The sequence below is a fragment of the Ornithorhynchus anatinus genome, chromosome 3 (genome assembly GCF_004115215.2).
Source record: "Ornithorhynchus anatinus isolate Pmale09 chromosome 3, mOrnAna1.pri.v4, whole genome shotgun sequence".
NCBI classification, from domain to species: domain Eukaryota; kingdom Metazoa; phylum Chordata; class Mammalia; order Monotremata; family Ornithorhynchidae; genus Ornithorhynchus; species Ornithorhynchus anatinus.
The window spans coordinates 111,093,852-111,112,756 of record NC_041730.1 but is presented as its reverse complement, the minus strand read 5'-3'; the positions used below and the strand labels follow the sequence as shown (position 1 = coordinate 111,112,756).

The window sequence follows — 18,905 nt, the reverse complement described above, 5'->3', positions numbered from 1 at the left end:
CAGAGGGGAGGGCGATTAGGGGAAATAAAAGTCTCAGTTTGGGAACACCTCTTGGAGGAGTTGTAGGAGGGTTTTGAAGGTGGGGAGAGAGGTGGACTGTCCGATATGAAGGAGTGAGTTCCAGCCCCAAGAGAGACTGTGAACCAGGGCAAAGATATGTGACTTCCTCCCTCCACAAGCTGTTGCGAGTAGTTGCTGGTTTGGCTTTCTCCTTCTGGCAGAAGGTAGGGGAAAGGCAGGAGGGGAAATTGAGTTTGCCATTGGACTTCCGAGAGTCCATCAGAGCAGACACCAGCAGTTGGCAAGATGCTGAGGGTCATACCAGCCACGTGAGGGTGAATGAAATGAATAGCTTTATTTTAACTGCTTTGATGGCTGAGTGAACTGTCAACTGTTCCTTCCTTTGCTGATTCTGCTGACTAAACTCTGGGTAAATCATCCTGCTATTTATTCAGTCCCTTTAGTAAAGCATCCCGCTTCCGCGAAGTATCCGATAGAATGTGGAAACTGTTACAATTCCCCTAGCAAAGGTCAAGATCCAGTTTGGGGCTCAAAGGTCTCTGGCAGGCATACAGAATTCTTAGCAGGAGCAAATAATTACCTACCCCCTGGTTCCCATGGAAAGATGAAGCTACAGAGGGGGAAAAAAGTGAATCATAGCCCTTCCTCATCCTCAAAGCTTATTTTTTTCACAGCACGTGTAATCTTATTGAAAAAAAATCCATACCAAGGAGCAGGGTTGGAGTGAAAGGTGGTGTCTAAAAGAGAACACTTAATACTTAATTGGTCAGGAACCATCTTAAAGAGGGCTGTTGTAACTTGCAAAAGACTCTGTTAGCTTTCTGGGCTTTCCTTGCACTAAGAAACAGAGGGCTCCGGTGATGAGTCAGTCAATCAGTCAGTTATATTTCTTGAGCGCTTACTGTGTGCAGAGGACTGTACTGAACTCTTGGGAGCGTATGATATACAGACACATTCCTCGCCCACAACGAGTGAAGTGGAAAACCGTATTCTTTAAACCAGACCTGTGTAACCCCTTTCAGTCATCTGTATACCCACTTCTGCTGCTCTTCCTGCTGTTTTGGAGCCCACATTTGTCACCTGTATCCCCTCTGCAAGTCCATCAACACCCAGGGGAGGCCTGCGGGGAGGGGAGCAGGGCCTCAGTGTGAAGGACAGCAGCAGGTGGACATGTCCACCTTCTGGGAATCACTGTGGATGTTCAGGCTATCTCTCTGGAGTTCATAGTTTTCTCTTTTTTATAATGATATTTAATAAGTACTTACTGTGTGTCAGGCACTGGACCAGGCCCTGGGGGGAGATACAACCTAATCAGGTTGGACACCATCCTTGTCCCTCGTGGGACTCACAGTCTTAATGCCCATATTACAGGTGAGGTAACTGAGGCACAAGGAAGGGAAGTGACCTGCCCAAAGTCCGACAGCAGACAAGTGGCGGAGCCGGTATTAGAACCCAGGTCCTCTGACTCTGAGACCCGCTGCACATGCATTAGTATAATAACAACAATAATAATAATAATAACAATAATGGTATTTGTTAAGCACTTACTATATGCCAGGCACTGTACCAAGCGTTGGGGTGGCCATAAGCAATTTGAGTTGAATGCAGTCCCTGTCCCACCTGGGGCTCACAGATGGAGAAGCAGCGTGGCTCAGTGAAAAGAGCATGGGCTTTGGAGTCAGGGCTCATGAGTTCGAATCCCAGCTCTGCCACTTGTCGGCTGTGTGACTGTGGGCAAGTCACTTATCTTCTCTGGGCCTCAGTTCCCTCATCTGTAAAATGGGGATTAAGACTGCGAGTCCCACGTGGGACAACCTGATTCCCCTGTGTCTACCCCAGTGCTTAGAACAGTGCTCGGCACATAGTAAGCGCTTAACAAATACCAACATTATTATTATTATTATGAGGTAATTGAGGCACAGAGAAGCCAAGTGACTTGCCTGAAGTCACACAGCAGACAAGTGGAGCAACTGGGATTACAAGCCATGACCTTCTGACTCCCGGCCTGTGCTCTATCCACTATGCCATGCTGCTTCTGTATCCCACTAGGATGTCTGCACATGCTCACTTATGCAGTCAAGTTTCTTGGAGCCCCCACAAAGACCAAGTACTTTTCATTCTACCCCAGGGGACAAGGAAGCAGGAACCCCTGAGCCTCAGAATCCTGCAATTCAGCCAGAGTCCAATACAGAGAGAATCAAAGTTGGCATGGAAAATTGTATGGTACAAGGTGCCACCTAGCTATACTCTACTGTGGCTCTTTTTTCTACTGGTGAAGCAGACTCCCTCTTGTTGTGGGCCGGGAATGTTTCTGTTATACTGTTCTATTTTATTCTCCCAAGCGCTTAGTATTGTGCTTTGCACACAGTAAGCACTCAATAAATACGATCGACTGAAGCAGACCTTCAGGATTTGAGGCAGTTTCAACTAAGGAACTAGAGTCACCATTCCTGAATGCCCAGGCAGGAGCCCTGGTCAAGCGGTGGAGCTGAGATTAGAAACCATGACCTTCTGAGTCCCAGGCCCGTGCTCTTTCCACTGCGCCATGCCTCTTCTCAAGGGAAGCAGGGGCAAACTGGCTGAGGGGTCAAGACTCCGCTGTTGTGTGTGGGGAGTTGAGGGTGGATTCTCCACAGCCTGTCAGGAGAACCCCTCTACCTGATCCCTTAGTCCTCTCTTTTCCACACCAAAAGAAACCTGGACCAACATGGAAGCGGGGGGCATCCTCTTGGGGAAGTCTGGACATAGTGGACAGCAGAGTAGGTTTGGACCATGGGTGGAATTACTTCTTGGGAAATGAATGCCTCAGGATGCCATTTCTGCATTTCCAACAGCAAAAGACAACCATTTACTGAAGATTGAAGTTGGACATCTGAAGCTGGGTATCAGTTTGGGAAAGGTCTTTTAATGGGTCATCTGCCTATAACACATCATTTGTTTGGGGAATTTCTAATTCCACTCTCTTCTCCCTTAATTATGAAGTTGCTTCTGCCATCTCATTGGCATTTACACGTAAATTGATATCGTGGGAGTTTGAACAAAAATACCCACCTATGGATGAGAAGGGTTTGAGCAGCAGGGGAAGGAAACGTTCATGACATGGACCAGCGTTTACGTGGCTGGTCATAGCTCTCTGGAGTTCTTACCAACTTTACCAGGGGTCTTCCAACAAGCTAATAACCTGAGGCCAAGCCTGCTGCTCTGAAATCCCTAGGTGATATGTCAGTACTGGCCTGTTCTCTTCTTTATTGTAAATAAGTAAAAATCTGTTAAACATTATCTTTTTGAATGACACAAGCGCTTTGATTTGGCCACCCCCTAAGTTGCTCTGTGTCATTTTGCTGCTCCTATGTGCTTGGATACAGATTCAGCGATGATGAAGACAAAATCTATCAGCTGGTAAATTCTGAACTTTCATATGATGACTTGGTTAATATAGTCTCTATAAATGCTTAAAATCTTTCCGTCTCTGCTTTCCTCTCTGATCCTGGCAAGTGAAGATAGCTGTTGCTGTGGATGGTCACAGTGTTGTTTAATGGTCATAATTAAAGTAGGGGATTGTTAACTTAAGAGCATTGGTAATGCATGTTATTTTGGGGGGAAATTTTTGCCTCTAAATAATCTGCTCCTGAGGTTAAGATATCCATTTATCTATTTCTCAGAAAAGAGCAAAAATGAGGAGTGAATTCACACACGTGGGTGTGGATTTAAATTGTGCCTCATTTAACCTCTGGAGAATATCAGCACCTGTTTCTCACCAAAGGATGCTGAGTGAAAGTAGGGTGAAAGAGGTATTGACATTTTCAACACCCTGAGGATGTCATTATGGAAAGTTAATATGTTCTTACCATGGAAATCATTACTGCGTTTAGTAATTCCACCTCTGTTCCTTTAGGTTTCTAACATCATGTCCTTTGCTAAAAAAAGCTTCATCTGTAGTCTTTTAACTGGTGTTAGCTAGTAATAAATGATATTTCCCAAATATAAATCTTTCAACTAAAGTAAATGGTAGGTAGTCGACTGTCAGAGCAAGAAACCAACAAGATAATTAAAACCCCTTAGGCTCATAATAGAAGAACAGGTTTGTGGCATGACTTGTTTGCAATGAGCACTGTATTGTGAAGTCCCACTATTCTTTAGGGATGAATGAGCTCAATGAAATGCTTATCTCATTTCTTGAGAACATGTCCACACTCTTAACTTTTCTCACCTATTTGTATAATAATAATCTGTGGAATATGTTAAGCACTTCCTATGTGCCAGGCACTGTACTAAACACTGGAGTAGATATAAGGTAAGCGGCTTGGATACAGTCCCTGTCCCATATAGGGCTCTCAGTCTTAATCCCTGTTTAACAGATGAGACGGCTGAGGTGCAGAGAAGTTAAGTGACTTGCCTAAGATCACACAGCAGACAGGCCTGTGCTCTATTCCCTAGGCTATGCTGCTTCTATGCCATCAAACCCCCTGAAGTGGAAGTAGAATCTCAGACATATTTTGCCTGAGAAAGGCTCGCTTTTTGGGAAGCAAATGACCCTCAATTGCTGGAAGCCAACCCCTGGAGAGTGGCCCAGGGACTTAAATATTGCCCACAAGGTGATAGCCACATACCCCCAAGCAGCCCAGGCTAGCTCAGGCACCTCAAAATGAACGCTAGGCTGTCCATGACTCCAGCTCCTGCCCAAAGCTCTCTGAGGTGGAGAGGGTTCCAGCCCAGCTGTTTGTCTAGCTATGTCTGCACACCATGCCCTTCTGGAAAACTGGGCTAGAAAACTGAGCATAATTTTCTGTTATCCAGCAATTAATCAGTGCTATTTATTGTGAGCTTTCTGTATGCAGAGCACTGGCTAAGCACTTGGGAGTGTACAGTACATTATCATCATTGGTAGATGCATTTCTTGCCCTTAAGGGACAGTCTCCAGGGAGTATTTCAATCGGGAAAGATTTTAAAAGGAACGGTGGAGCCATGGGAAGCGGGTATGGGTAAGACAGTGCCATTGTCTTTGATCAGCATTTTGATCACCTGATCATCTGCCTGTGCTGCCCAGCACAGGTGAATCAACTTTGTCTGAAACTTTGGCTTAGACCTTTTCAATATGGGTAATCCTATATGGCATAGATCTGAGATTCATCAGCGTACACAAACTCCCCTGCCATGGTAAGGTGTCGATTCATTGGAGAGTTATAAAGTTAGGGACTGTTAACTTCAAACTGAATCATTTTGCTGTGATGCTTTTGCCTCCGCCTATAATATTTTTCACTCTTGTTCATTTAAATGTTCCCACTGTTTGTAATTTGTCTGTATTTTCTTTCTCTTTTCTGAACCTGACCTCACCCCTAGATTATGAGCCCATGTGAGACAGGGACCATGTCCAATTTGTCTATTTTACATCTCCTCCAGCACTTAGGATAACCTTTTACATGCAGTAAATGCTAAATGAATACCTTAATTAATTAATTAGCTGGGATGGCATACCTAGGGAAAAAGGTAGAAATGTCAGTCACCTCATTAAGAAAGTGGTAACTAGATTTAATTGCTAATAATTCTAAGAACGTTTGACTATTTCAGCCTCCTCCACTCTTAACAGTTATTAGATGGTAATTTGGAAGACTCTATAAGCCTCCTCAGCCCAGTGGCAGCATTCATCTAGAGTAATAAGTAAGGATTAAAATGGAAATGTATAATAGCTTTAGTTGTCTGTACTGGGTTTTTACTTGTGGAGAGGATCTTCACACGAAGATTGAAAGGAATTAGCCAAGTCATATTAATAGTTGCAGCGTGGCTCACTGGAAAGAGCACGGGCTTTGGAGTCAGAGGTCATGGGTTCGAACCCCGGCTCTACCACTTGTCAGCTGTGTGACTTTGGGCAAGTCACTTAACTTCTCGGTGCCTCAGTTACCTCATCTGTAAAATGGGGATTAAGACTGTGAGCCCCACGTGGGACAACCTGATTCCCCTGTGTCTACCCCAGCGCTTAGAACAGTGCTCGGCACATAGTAAGCGCTTAACAAATACCAACATTATTATAGTTACAGTCTTGCCTGAGCTGAGCAGATGGGACATGGATTGGGCTTCTGTAAGATAGGTGTATCGGATTAAGGAAATACTTAAAAGGTTGTAAGTGGATTTTCCCCACTGCTAAGTGACTATAGCAGTCCTAGACTCAGTTTCAATACTAAACGGGTGATGATTTTCCTCAGAAACATTACTTGGGCTTCCTTGTGCCTTCTGATTGGCTCTGGAATCTATAAGGTTGACAGGGGTGTCCAGGGAATGCTGACAACATAACTTCTGATTCCCATCTGCAAAGATTAGGGACTGGAATTGCCTTATGGTTATCCAGGTCAACAGTGGTGTGGACAATCAGGAATGGCGATGGAAAACCTGCATAGCTATATGTCAGATAGGTCGGGTCGGAGACGGGGGTTGGGGTAGAGCTAGGGAACGTGTCTGTTTATTGTTGTATTATACTCTCCCAAGCACTTAGAACAGTCCTCTGCACACAGTAAGCACTCAATAAATACAAATGAATGTATGAATCAGAGCTGACTGTGTTGAGCTCAGAGGAGTAGGTGAGGCAGGCGACTTCCGCTAATGTTGGTAGCATCTGTAAGACTTACACCCTGCTCTGAGAAATAAGAATCAGCAAGGTAACAGTGGAACAAAAACAATTCTTCTAATAGGGAAATTAAATTAAGGAAATAAGATTGTCCTCTGGAAATGATCGTTAAACTTGGCAAATAGAGCACTGATCTCTTATACGGTTATTTCTATTAATCCAAAGAATCATCATCATCACCATCATCATCAATGGTATTTATTAGGCACCTATCGGTGATCAGCCCATAAATCTGTTTCTGAAACCACTTTGTTCCTGAGAAGTTGTTGGCTTAAGACAAATGCTGCTTAATTGTTTGTTCTGAATTAGCTGGTTTGGTTATACTTAAAACAGGAATAGGTACCCTCGACCATTCCCAGCCTAAATGTCACATTTGGAAATGGTGTTTGATTTGTTTTGAAAATAGTATATTTGACTCACCGTGAAATGCATCTCTGCTCTTAGAATCAGAAGATGTTACAGAAATGAGCTCTCTGGGAGGGGAAAAGGTGAGGTTTGTGCATGATAATAATAATAATGATAATGATAATTTTGGTATTTGTTAGGCACTTAGTATGTGCCAAGCACTATTCTAAGTGCTGGGTAGATACAAGGTAATCAGGTTGCCCCACGTGGGGCTCACAGTCTTAATCCTCATTTTCCAGATGAGGAAACTGAGGCACAGAGAAGTTAAGTGACTTGCCCAAAGTCACACAGCAGACAAGTGGCAGAGCTGGGATTAGAACCCACTCCCTCTGACTCCCAAGCCCGTGCTCTTTCCACTGAGCCACGCTATGCGTACCCTGAGAGGAGTGGCAAGGGCCTGGGAGAGATGTCTGGGAAGATGAGTGACATTTCATTCATTCAATCATATTTATTGAGAATTTATTGTGTGCAGAGCACTGTACTAAACGCTTGGGAAGTACAATTCAGCAACAGAGATGATCGCTGCCCACAGTGGGCTCACAGTCTCAAAGAAAAGCAACATGGCCTAGTGGGAAGAGCCCGGGCCTGGGAATCAGACGACTTGAGTTCTAATCCTGGCTCCACCACTTAACCTTCTGTGTGACCTAGGGCAAGTCACTTAACTTTGCTGTGCCCCAGTTCCCTCATCTACAATATGGGGATTCAATACCTGTTCTCCCTTCTATTTAGACTGTGAGCTCCATATTGGACCTGATTATCTTGTTTCTACCCTAGTGCTCAGCCACAGTGTCTGGCATATTGCAAGTGCCTAACAAGTACCACAATTATTATTATTTTTAGAAAATGTGACCCTGCCCCTGAAGAGCTATTGGTAGTGACAGGGAAGTGGATGTTGTGGGAAAAAGAGGTAGGATTCAGAGAAATGTTATTGTTTGGAAAATCCACTTAATATAAAATAATCATGGATTTTTAGATTTATTGAACACTGCCTTTCGTAAACATTCGGTTTGATATCATTTTGGTGGGAAAAAATGAATCATCTGTGGAATACTCAACTGTTTTTTAGAGAACAATAAATTTCTATTTAATGTAGCCACTCTTCCTCTCACAAACCAAGTCAGATGAGCCAGGGATGGATTGGGGAAACAGACATGGGAAGGTTTCAGAAATCTCAGACCCTGGAGAAGGCAGGTGAATGGCCTTTTTAACCAGAGAGAAGAGTGAGGGAGAAAAAATTATCCATCAGAATGCCAGCTATATTTGATAAATGTGAGAAGCTCATTGTAATCCTATTTTTAATGGGATTTGTTAAGCATGTACTATATGCTAAGCACTGTACTGAGCCCTGGAGAAGATACAAGCTCATCAGGTTGGACACAGCCCACCCCTCAAATGGGGCTCACAGTCTTCATCTCCATTTTACAGATGAGGTAACTGAGGCCCAAAGAAGTTAAATGACTTGCCCAAGGTCACACAGCGGGCAAATAGAGAAGCAGTGTGGCTCAGTGGAAAGAGCCTGGGCTTCGGAGTCAGAGGTCATGGGTTCGACTCCCGGCTCTGGCACTTGGCAGCTCTGTGACTGTGGGCAAATCACTTCACTTCTCTGTGCCTCAGTTACCTCATCTGTAAAATGGAGATTAACTGTGAGCCTCACGTGGGACAACCTGATTACCCTGTATCTACCCCAGCGCTTAGAACAGTGCTCTGCACATAGTAAGCGCTTAACAAATACCAAGATTATTATTATTAAATGGCATAGCCAGGATTAGAACCTAGATCCTTCTGACTCCCAGGCCCGTGCTCTATCTATTAGGCCATGTTGCTGCTCATTAAAACCAACATCCCAATCCCCATGTCATATGCAGAGAGTTCATAGAAGCAGCGTGGCATAGTGGAGAGAGCACTGGCCTGGGAGTCAGAAGGTCATAGGTTCTAATTCCGGCTCCATCACTTATCCACTGTGTAACCTTGCACTGCTCTGTGCCTCAGTTACCTCATCTGTAAAATGGGGATTGAGACAGTGAGCCCTACATGGGACAGGGACTATGTCCAACCCTACTTTACTTGTATCTACCTCAGTGCTTGGCACATAGTAAGCGCTTAACAAATGCCATCATTTTTTTTCTCACCAGTGCATACCATCCAGATGCACTGCAAGGGAGCAGACCCCCCAGCCCCTTCCCCACCAAGCAGTGAAATGCAGTGGGCAAACCGCCACGCTGGGGCACCTGGGCCCCACTGGCTGGTCTCTCCCACAGACCCAGGGGTGAGGAGAGGGCCACAGAGGGTAGGGAGGAGGGGAGGGAAGAGATGGGAGGAGAGCCAGTAATCTCCCCTCCTTCACTCCTCCCTCCCAACCCCCTTCTCCTGAAATCTCAAGTTCAAAAGAAAGGAGTCAGTTCCAAAGGAAAGGAGATCCTGGTTCCCCTCATTGTACATCTCATGCTCGCACCTGAAATGGTGGGAATTCAAGCACTGCAGAGGAGAGGTGGAGTTGGAGGGGAAAGGGAGGAAGAGAAGGGGAGGGGCAATCGGAAACCGCCCTATCTCTGCAGCAGGGGGATTTTTTTGGGGGTGGGGAAGATGCAGGGAAGTGGGGGGAGGAGAGAGAAGAGTAGAAGTCAAACCATTGACTCTTCTCTCTGGACCAAGCAAACCCAATTTCCATCCTTGTCCAATGGCCCCTTTCTCCCAATGAATTCGATTCTGATCATGGCCCATCCAGCCAGTTGGAGGCTACCTCTCCCCATCCACCTTCGTTCCCTTATTTATCAGGGATTCAGCTTTTTGAAATGTGTTTTAATGTCCGTCTCCCCCGTAACCTTCATTTATTCATTCATTCATTCAATCATGTTTATTAATGGTTACTCTGTGCAGGGCACTGTACTAAGCACTTGGGAGAGAACATTACAAAGTAACCAGTGACAATCCCTGCCCACAGTGAGCTCACAGTCTAGATGGAGAAGAAACAGACATCAATACAAATAAATAAAATGACAGATAAATACATAAATGCTGCGGGGCTGGAAAGCGGGAAGAAGAGCAAAGGGAGTGGGAGATGAGGAAAAGTGGGACTTAGTGTGGGAAGGCCTCTTGGAGGAGATGTGCCTTCAATAAGGCTTTGAAGGGGTGGAGAGTAATTGCCACATCTGCCAACTTTATTGAACTGTACTTACCTGAGAGATTAGTACAGTGCTCTGCAAAAAGTAAGCACTCGGCAAATGATCGATTGATTGATCAAGTTAACTCTGATCCACTGTCTTTGTGATTTTGGTAGTGCCAGGTAACACTTCCTGTTGACTTTCTATATTGACAGGAATTCTCTGTGTGTAAAATCATCGGGCTAGTAGAACCTGCCCCAAACCACCACTGGGCCATTAAAGTGGTTTTGCCGAGGAGAGAGAAGCTCATCAGTAGACACAATGGCGGCCCCAAAGAAAGTCCTCTATGCAGCGCCCCCGGATGGAGGCTGGGGTTGGATGATTGTCGCCGGCTGTTTCCTCGTTACCATCTGCACTAGGGCAGTCACCAGGTAGGTGGAGGTTCTCTTTCTGTTCTCTTGGATGGCCCTGGGTGCCCCGGTCTTTTTTCCTTTTTCTTCTGAGTTTGTAGGACCTGGAGAGCCTCAAGATTCTTGTTTCAAGGTGATTTCATCTTTTCCCCATATAAGGAGAAGCAGCGTGGCTCAGTGGAAAGAGCCCGGGCTTGGAAGTCAGAGGTCATGGGTTTGAATCCTGGCTCCGCCACTTGTCAGCTGTGTGACTGTGGGCAAGTCACTTAACTTCCCTGAGCCTCAGTTCCCTCATCTGTAAAATGGGGATTAAAACTGTGAGCCCCACGTGGGACAATCTGATCACCCTGTATCTCCCCCAGTGCTTAGAACAGTGCTCTGCACATAGCAAGTGCTTAACAAATACCAACATTATTATTATTATGGATAAAAACATGAGCAAAGCCAATAGTGTATGGCATCTAAAGTCCATCCGGCCCAATATCCTGTCTTAGATATAAGCTTGTCTCTAGGCTGTAAGCTCGTTGTGGGCAGGGAATGTGTCCATTTATTGTTGTACTGTGATCTCTCAAGAGCTTAGTACAGTGCTTTGCACACAGTAAGCGCTCAATAAATATGATTGAAAGAAGGGCTTCTTTAATGGCTTTGAAAATATAGTGCTCTACACACGGTAAGTGCTCGCTAAATACCATTGATTTAATTGATTTAGCTAACTTATGCCCCTATTCTTCACTGTTCATCTCTAGCCCTCTCTAATTGCTCATTATGGACCTTTTAGCCATGACTTTTTCTAAACCCCCACCTGAACCTCCTGATACTTTCTGCCTCCACAATTTCCCAAGAGATCACATTACATATACCTACTACCCGCTGGGCAGAGAACTGTTTAGTTTTATTGTTTTTAATCTGCCACAATGCAGTTTCAGTAGTTACCCTGTCGCTGCCGAGTTTAATGACTGCCTAACCCCAGCGGAGATGGCCCTGCCTGGGCTGGAATTCCAGGTCCCAGCAAGTATGAGGCCTGGTCTATATTACACCCATGAACATGAGGCTTGTAGCTGGTCTGTGTTACCCCCATGAGTGTGAGGCCTGTAGATGTTCTGAGTAACACCCATGAATGTGAGTCTTGGAGCTTGGTCTGTGTTATGCCCATGAGTATGAGACCTGTACTCATCCTGAGCCACCTGTCAGCTGTGTGACTGTGGGCAAGTCACTTAGCTTCTCTGTGCCTCAGTTACCTCAACTGTAAAATGGGGATTAAGACAGTGAGCCTCACGTGGGACAACCTGATTACCCTGTATCTACCCAAGCACTTAGAACAGTGCCGGCACATAGTAAGCGCTTAATAATACCAACATTATTCTAATTATTATCAGCCCCAACTGCACCCTAGGGTTGAGTTTGGGCAGTCATTACGGATTGCCAGCTTCCTGTCTACCTCAAACCATGGCCAAGTGTAACATATTCAGTACATAAAGCCAAATCACCACCACTGAGCTTCAGATGGTTTCAACAGCCAACAAAGCCAACATACAACAGAGCAGCGAAATGAGGCCTATAGGCTTGGTGACATTTGACCCTTCATGAAGACACTATGAATAGAGAAGGCTTGAAATCCCCATTTCCATTCTATTTGAAATCCATATTTCAAGAAAACTGAAAACAAGAAGAGGCAGAAGTAAAATGAATTATTGTTTTCTTGAGGATTTTCGCTGAGTTTAGAAGCAGCTACTTTAGAACATTAGCTGATAGGCAGCTTTTGGTGTATTTTGGCCTCAGGCAGAAGTGAAAACAGTGAATCACATTCATGTCTTCCCCTCCTAGCCAGAGTGTTCCAGAAACAAATATGTGGGTATGCATTTCATAAGTCCATGCTAGGTTGTACAAAAAACAAAACAAACCTGTGGGTTGCTGTTTCTGGAAGCTTTTTAAAAGTCTCCGTCTCCTTGGGAAAAGGTTTATTATCATTATTACTAATGATAATAATAATAGTCATAGCATTTGTTAGCAATTACTATATGCCAGGTACTGTAATAATTAGGTTGGACACTGTCCCTCTCCCACATAAGGCTCTCAGTATTAATCCCCATTTTATAGATGAGCTAACTGAGACTAAGTTAAATGACTTGCCCAAGGTCACACAGAAGGTACATGGTGGGGGCAGGATTGGAACCCAGGTCCTCTGATTCCCAGGCCTGTGCTCTTTCCACTAAGCCATAGCGCTTCATGTTGCTTCTTCTTTTTTTTTTTTTGAGGAGGACTTTCCTTGTGTAAAATGATTTTAAGGATTCGTAACGATACAGGCAGATCTCACCTTAAGCAGTGGTCTTAGAAAGAGGCTGAGGCCAGCAGGGTGAATGCTTCTGAAATCCCATATCTGCTTTCTCTGCAAAACTGCATCTTCCTCTTTCCTGGAACTTTGATATCAGCACATCTTCTGGATATCACTGGATTTGAGGCCAGTGTCCTTGCTTTGATTTTGGACCTTATACCTAGGTCCAGTTTTGCTGATTTGGCTGGGAGATTTTCATTCTTGGATCTATTTCTTCCCTCTCCTGTCCCAATGACAAAGGAGTGGAAGAGCAGTGGGAGGACAAAAATCAATGAAATAATTGAGCGATGATATTCTTGATTGTTTACTGTGTGCAAAGCACTTACACACTGGAGGTAGACAATTCATGACAAGAAACTGAGCATCTTAGTGCAGTTTTAGCAAAATTGATCTTTCAAGAGAACAGTCCATGATAAGGAAAGAGATGAGGTTTAAAGGAAAAAGCACGGGCCTGGAAGTCAAAGGACCTGGATTCTAATCCAGACTCTGCCACCTGTCTGCTGTGTGACCTTGGGCAAGTCACTCAACTTTTCTGTGCCTCAGTTCCCTCATGTGAAAAGAGAGATTCAATACTCGTTCTCCCGACTTCTTGGACTGTGAGCTCCATGTGGGACCTGATTATCTTGTATAATAATAATGATAATTATGGTATTTGTTAAGCACTTACTATGTACCAAGCACTGTTCTAAGCACTGGGGTAGACACAAGATAGTCAGATTGTCCCACGTGGGGCTCACAGTCTTAATCCCATTTTACAGGTGAGGTAACTGAGGCCCAGAGAAGTGAAGTTTCTTGCCCAAGGTCACACAGCAGACAAGTGGCAGAGTCGGGATTAGAATCTACCCCAGTGTTTAGGAAAGTGCTTGGCACATAGTAAGCGCTTAACAAATACCATGATTATTAAGGAACAAAGTCACCCCTTCCTTTTCATAGGCTGGGTTCTTATGATGAACCCAGAGGCATGTTCTATGATAGAAATTCATTCATTCATTCAATAGTACTTATTGAGCTCTTACTGTGTGCAGAGCACTGTACTAAGCGCTTGCAATGTACAAATCGGTAACAGATAGAGACAGTCCCTGCCCTTTGACGGGCTTACAGTCTAATCAGGGGACACAGACAGACAAGAACAATAGAAATAATAATGCAGTGTAAAACCAAAAATTTCAGAATTCTATGACTCCGTCTTTTAAGCTTCTTACAGGTAGGGATCATGTCTGTTGTCACTGTTGTATTGTACTTGCCAAGAACTTTATTATAGAGCTCTGCACAAAGTAAGTACTCAATAAATATCATTCATTGACTGATTGGTGGATTCTCTTGAGGCATTTTAGCAAAGGACATTTAGAAATGGTTGCTCTTTGCCCATAAATGGATGGAGTTGGGAAAGGAGGGAAGAAGGGCCACTCTCTACCTGTGCCCAGGTTTAAGGAGCTAGATTCCACAAGCTGAGACTGGTTCAGCAATCATCATATCCTGTTCCCACCTGAATGTTGATGATGATGATGATGATGGTATTTGTGAAACACTATGTGTCATGCACTGTTCTAAGCATGGGATTAGACACAAGGTAATTCATTCATTCAATTGATTGAGCACTTACTATGTGCAGAGCACTGAACTAAGCGCTTGGAATGTTCAATTCGGCAACAAATAGAGACAATCCCTGCCCAACAATGGGCTCACAGTCTAAATGTCGGACACAGTCCCTGTCCCACATGGGGCTCACAGTCACAATCCCCATTTTACACATGAATAATAATAATAATGGTATTTGTTAAGAGCTTACTATGTGTCAAGCACTGTTCCTTGCGCTGGGGTGGGTACAAGCTAATCGGTTTGGACATAGTCCCTGTTCCAGATGGAGTTCACAGTCTTCATGCCTATTTTACAGATGAGGTCACTGAGGCATAGAGAGGTGAAGTGACTTGCCCAAGGTCACACAGTAGACAAGTGGCAGAGCTGGGATTAGAACCCAGGTCCTTCTGACTCCCAGGCCCAGGGTCTGTCCACTAGGACACACTGCTTCGTGAGGTAAAATGAGGTAATCTAGGCATAGAGAAGTGAAGTGACCCAAGGTCACATACAGATGAGTAGTGGAGCCAGGTTCAGAACCCAGGTCCTACTGACTCCCGGGCCCGCGCTGTATTCACTAGGCCATGGTGCTTAATGCATATTTGCACCTGTATTAGCACTGCTCAATTGAGCAAACTGCCTTTTTTCTTCTCCCAGGCTTTTCAGTTAGCTGCCGTACATTGGGGATTAAGCAGCATAGTTTAGTGAATAGAGCATGGGCCTGGGAGTCAGAGGGACCTGGATTCTAATCCTGGTTTTGCCATTTGTCTGCTCTGTGCCCTTGGGTAACTCACTTAACTTCTCTGTGCCTCAGTTACCTCATCTGTAAATGGGGATTGAGACTGTGAGCCCCATGTGGGACAGGAACTGTGTCCAACCCCATCCATCCCAGCACTTAGTACATTCCCTGGCATGCAACTTAACAAGTACCACAATTATTATTATTATTACCTTCGGACTTCTGGTTCAGAAATTCAAGTCATATCACGTGGGTGTTGATTTGAGTATTCTCTTCTGCATGCCCCGTACCCTGCAGATGCTATATAGTGTCACCCAACTATTTTGTAAAGTTCAGTCTCACCCCAAGCACTGTTATCCCCTCTCTGCAGCAGCTGCTGGGACCTGTTTCAGAGAGGGAGCCCCCAGGCACTCTGAGGCTGGATTAGGGGCTGGCTCTGGATGGAGCCCCCTGTGACCCTGGAGAGGCAGAAGAGCTAACTTTAGGGCTGGGCAAACCCAAAGGAAGGCTGGGCCAGTTCAGTGGCAACTTCAATCTCGGAATAACAAACTTTAGGACCAGAATCCTCTTCGGCAAGACAGCTTGATGTCTCCATTGTGAGAAACTTGAGCTTGGACAGAGAGGTAAATTCTGAGCACACGGGGAACCAAAGAAACAGGTTTCAAGTTATTTATTTATTTATTTACATTAAAGTCTGTCTCCTCTTCTAGACTGTGAGATCACTGTGGGCAGAAATGTGTCTGCTTATTGTTATGTCGTACTCTCCCAAGCGCTTTGTATAGTGCTTTGCACATAATAAGCACTCAATATGAATGAATGAAAGTTGCGCTCCACTTGATTTTCTGAAGAGGGTTAGAGCCTGATGGAGACAGAGTACTGTACCTTCCCAAGCACTTAGCACAGTATTAACCAGGCAATAAGAAAGATTTTTTTTTATGGTATTTGTCGAGAGCTTACTGTGTGCCAGGTACTGTTCTAAGCAATGGGGTAGATACAAAGTAATCAGGATGGACACAGTCCATGTGCCACACAGGGCTCACAGGCTCAATCTCCATTTTACAGATGAGGCAACTGAGGCACAGAGAAGTTCAGTGACTTGCCCACGATCACACAGGAAGCAAGTGGTGGAGCTAGGATTAGAACCGACATTCTCTGGCTCTCAGCCTATGCTGTTACCATTAGACCATACTGCTTCTGATGTTTGTTGGCAAATAAGGCCAGAAAAAATTGCCCTGCTAAGAAACCTGTGTTACTGGGAACAACTAGGAAAATGAGGGTTGGTTTTACTCTGTGAAGACTTACCGGAGACTCTGAACATTTACACATAGAGCTCTAAGGTTAACAAGTGGAAGATTCTCTAGATGCAGAAACTCCCAGTAACCAAATAGGAAGGCATCTTTCTCACTGCTCTTTCCCAAATACTTAACAGAGTGGTCTGCACACCATTAAGCACTTAATAAATGCTATTGACTGATTGCTCTTCCCTAACAGGGAGTCTTCCTCCCTCATTCAGTTAGCCAGATAGGAAGCACTTTCACCACTATCTACTCAGTTCCACTTGTGACACTTGGAGGACTGAGGAAATTTCCATTCTTACTTTCATGTCTCTCAATGACTTGTTGAAGGACAGCTTTGTTGTTGACCAGTGTTCTTGGTTCTGTAATGTCAAGGCTGTGAACTGCTGGTTCTTGTTTCTAAAGGTGACTGTAAGTCACATCCTTGGGTGAATTTAAAGGAATGGGGTGTCACTCCAAAAAGGCTCTCTGCAGATGATCATCCTCTATGTGATGATTCCCAAATCTACATCTCCAGCCCTGATCTCTCTTTCTCTCTGCAGACTTGCATTTCCTTCTGCCTTAGAGACATCTCTAGTTGGATGTCCTCCCCAACACCTTAAATTTAACTGTCCAAAACAGAACTCTTTTAACTTCCCACCCAAACCCTGTCTTCCCCCTGATTTTTCCATCACTGTATACACCACCATCCTTCCTTTCTCACAAGCCCGAAAGCTTGGCATTTTCCTTGACTCATCTCTCCCATTCACATAGTCAGCCTATCATTAAATTCTACTGGTTCAACCTCCACAACATTGCTAAAATTCACCTTCCCTCTCCAATCAACTGTAACCACATTAATCCAAGCATTTATCTTAGCCCGCCTTGATTACCGCATCAGCCTCCTTGCTGTCCTCCCTGCCTCTTCTCTCTCCCCACTTCAATCCATACTTCACTCTGCTGCCCAGATCATTTTTCTACAAAAATGTTCAGTCCTTGTTTCCCCACTCCTCAGTTGCCCTTCCACCTCTGTTTCAAATACTCTTTACCATGGGTTTTAAAGCACTCAATCACCTTTCCCACTCCTGCCTCACCTGACTGCTCTCCTATTGCAACCCAGTCTGCACTCTTCACTCCTCTAATGCCAACCTTCTCATTGTACCTCAGTTTCTCACCCACATCCTGTCTCGGGCCTGGAATGCACTCCCTCTTCATATCCGACAGACAGTAACTCTCACCTGCTTCAAAACCTTATTGAAAGCACTTCTTCCAAGAGGCCTTTCTTGACCCTCATTTCCTCTTTTCCCATTCCTTTCTGCATTCATCCTGATTTGTTCCCTTTATTCACCCCTCCCTCAGTTCCACAGCACTTATGTACCTATCTATAACTCAGTGGAAAGTTCTGCATCCTCCTGATTTGTTCCCTTTATTCCTCCCTCCCTCAGTTCCGCAGCACTTATGTACCTATCTATAACTCGGTGGAAAGAGCCTGGGTTTCGGAGTCAGAGGTCATGGGTTCGACTCCCCGCTCTGCCACTACTCAGCTGTGTGACTGTGGGCAAGTCACTTAACTTCTCTGGGCCTCAGTTACCTCATCTGTAAAATGGGGATTAACTGTGAACCTCACGTGGGACGACCTGATTACCCTGTATCTCCCCCAGCGCTTAGAACAGTGCTCTGCACATAGTAAGCGCTTAACAAATACCAATATTATTATTATTATTTCTAGATGGTGCACTTGTGGGCAGAGGATGTGTATGCCAACTCTGTTGTATTGTACTCTTCCAAGTGCTTAGTACAGTGTTCTGCACACAGTAAGCCCTCAATAAGTACGATTGATTGAAGGCTAACCAGAGGTAGGAGGATGGTCTGGATGACCTCTCCAAATCTCTTCCAGCCCTGGGATCCTTTCAACTCTTGTTACCCCGTTCTTTGCCGTGGGCAGAGGTTTGAGTCTATCCTATTTATATGGTGTGCTTTGCAGGTGTATCTCCATTTTTTTTGTGGAGTTCCAGACGCACTTCGCTCAGGATTATGCCCAAACTGCTTGGATCCATTCCATTGTAGACTGTGCCACAATGCTATGTGGTGAGTATGATGCATCAAGAAGCCAGGATAAGTTTAGTCTTCCAGTGTAAATGGCAGTGATTTCCCACATGTCATCATTACTGCCTCACAGGTGGAGGGGAGGGGGCTCAAAGTGTGAAGAAAATACGAGAGACCATCTATCTCCTCTCACTCGCGGCTCCAGCTAACCTGGTCTCTACAATGTAACTCGTTGTGGGGAGGGAATGTGTTATATGGTCATATTGTAGCAATTGTTATAAGTGTATTCTTCCACTTGCTATAGTGCTCTGCCCACAATAAAGACTCAAAAAATATGATTGACTGATTGACTGTCTAACTGGTTTCGCTGCTGGGGCAGGTAG

At 44.7% G+C, this 18,905-nt stretch overlaps 1 protein-coding gene across 2 annotated transcripts in view; it reads left to right on the top strand.

Moving 5' to 3' along the window:
- Window positions 1-3,348: 3,348 nt before the first annotated feature.
- The window catches only part of SLC16A12 (solute carrier family 16 member 12), a 40,106-nt gene continuing 24,549 nt past the window's right edge, over window positions 3,349-18,905 (top strand). For both annotated transcript variants that reach the window (XM_029061570.1, XM_029061568.1), the window contains exons 1-3: window positions 3,349-3,420; window positions 10,362-10,577; window positions 18,461-18,564. In XM_029061570.1, the coding sequence (XP_028917403.1) occupies window positions 10,468-10,577; window positions 18,461-18,564 (214 nt within the window). In that variant the 5' untranslated portion in view covers window positions 3,349-3,420; window positions 10,362-10,467. The remainder of the gene's footprint in view (window positions 3,421-10,361; window positions 10,578-18,460; window positions 18,565-18,905) is intronic.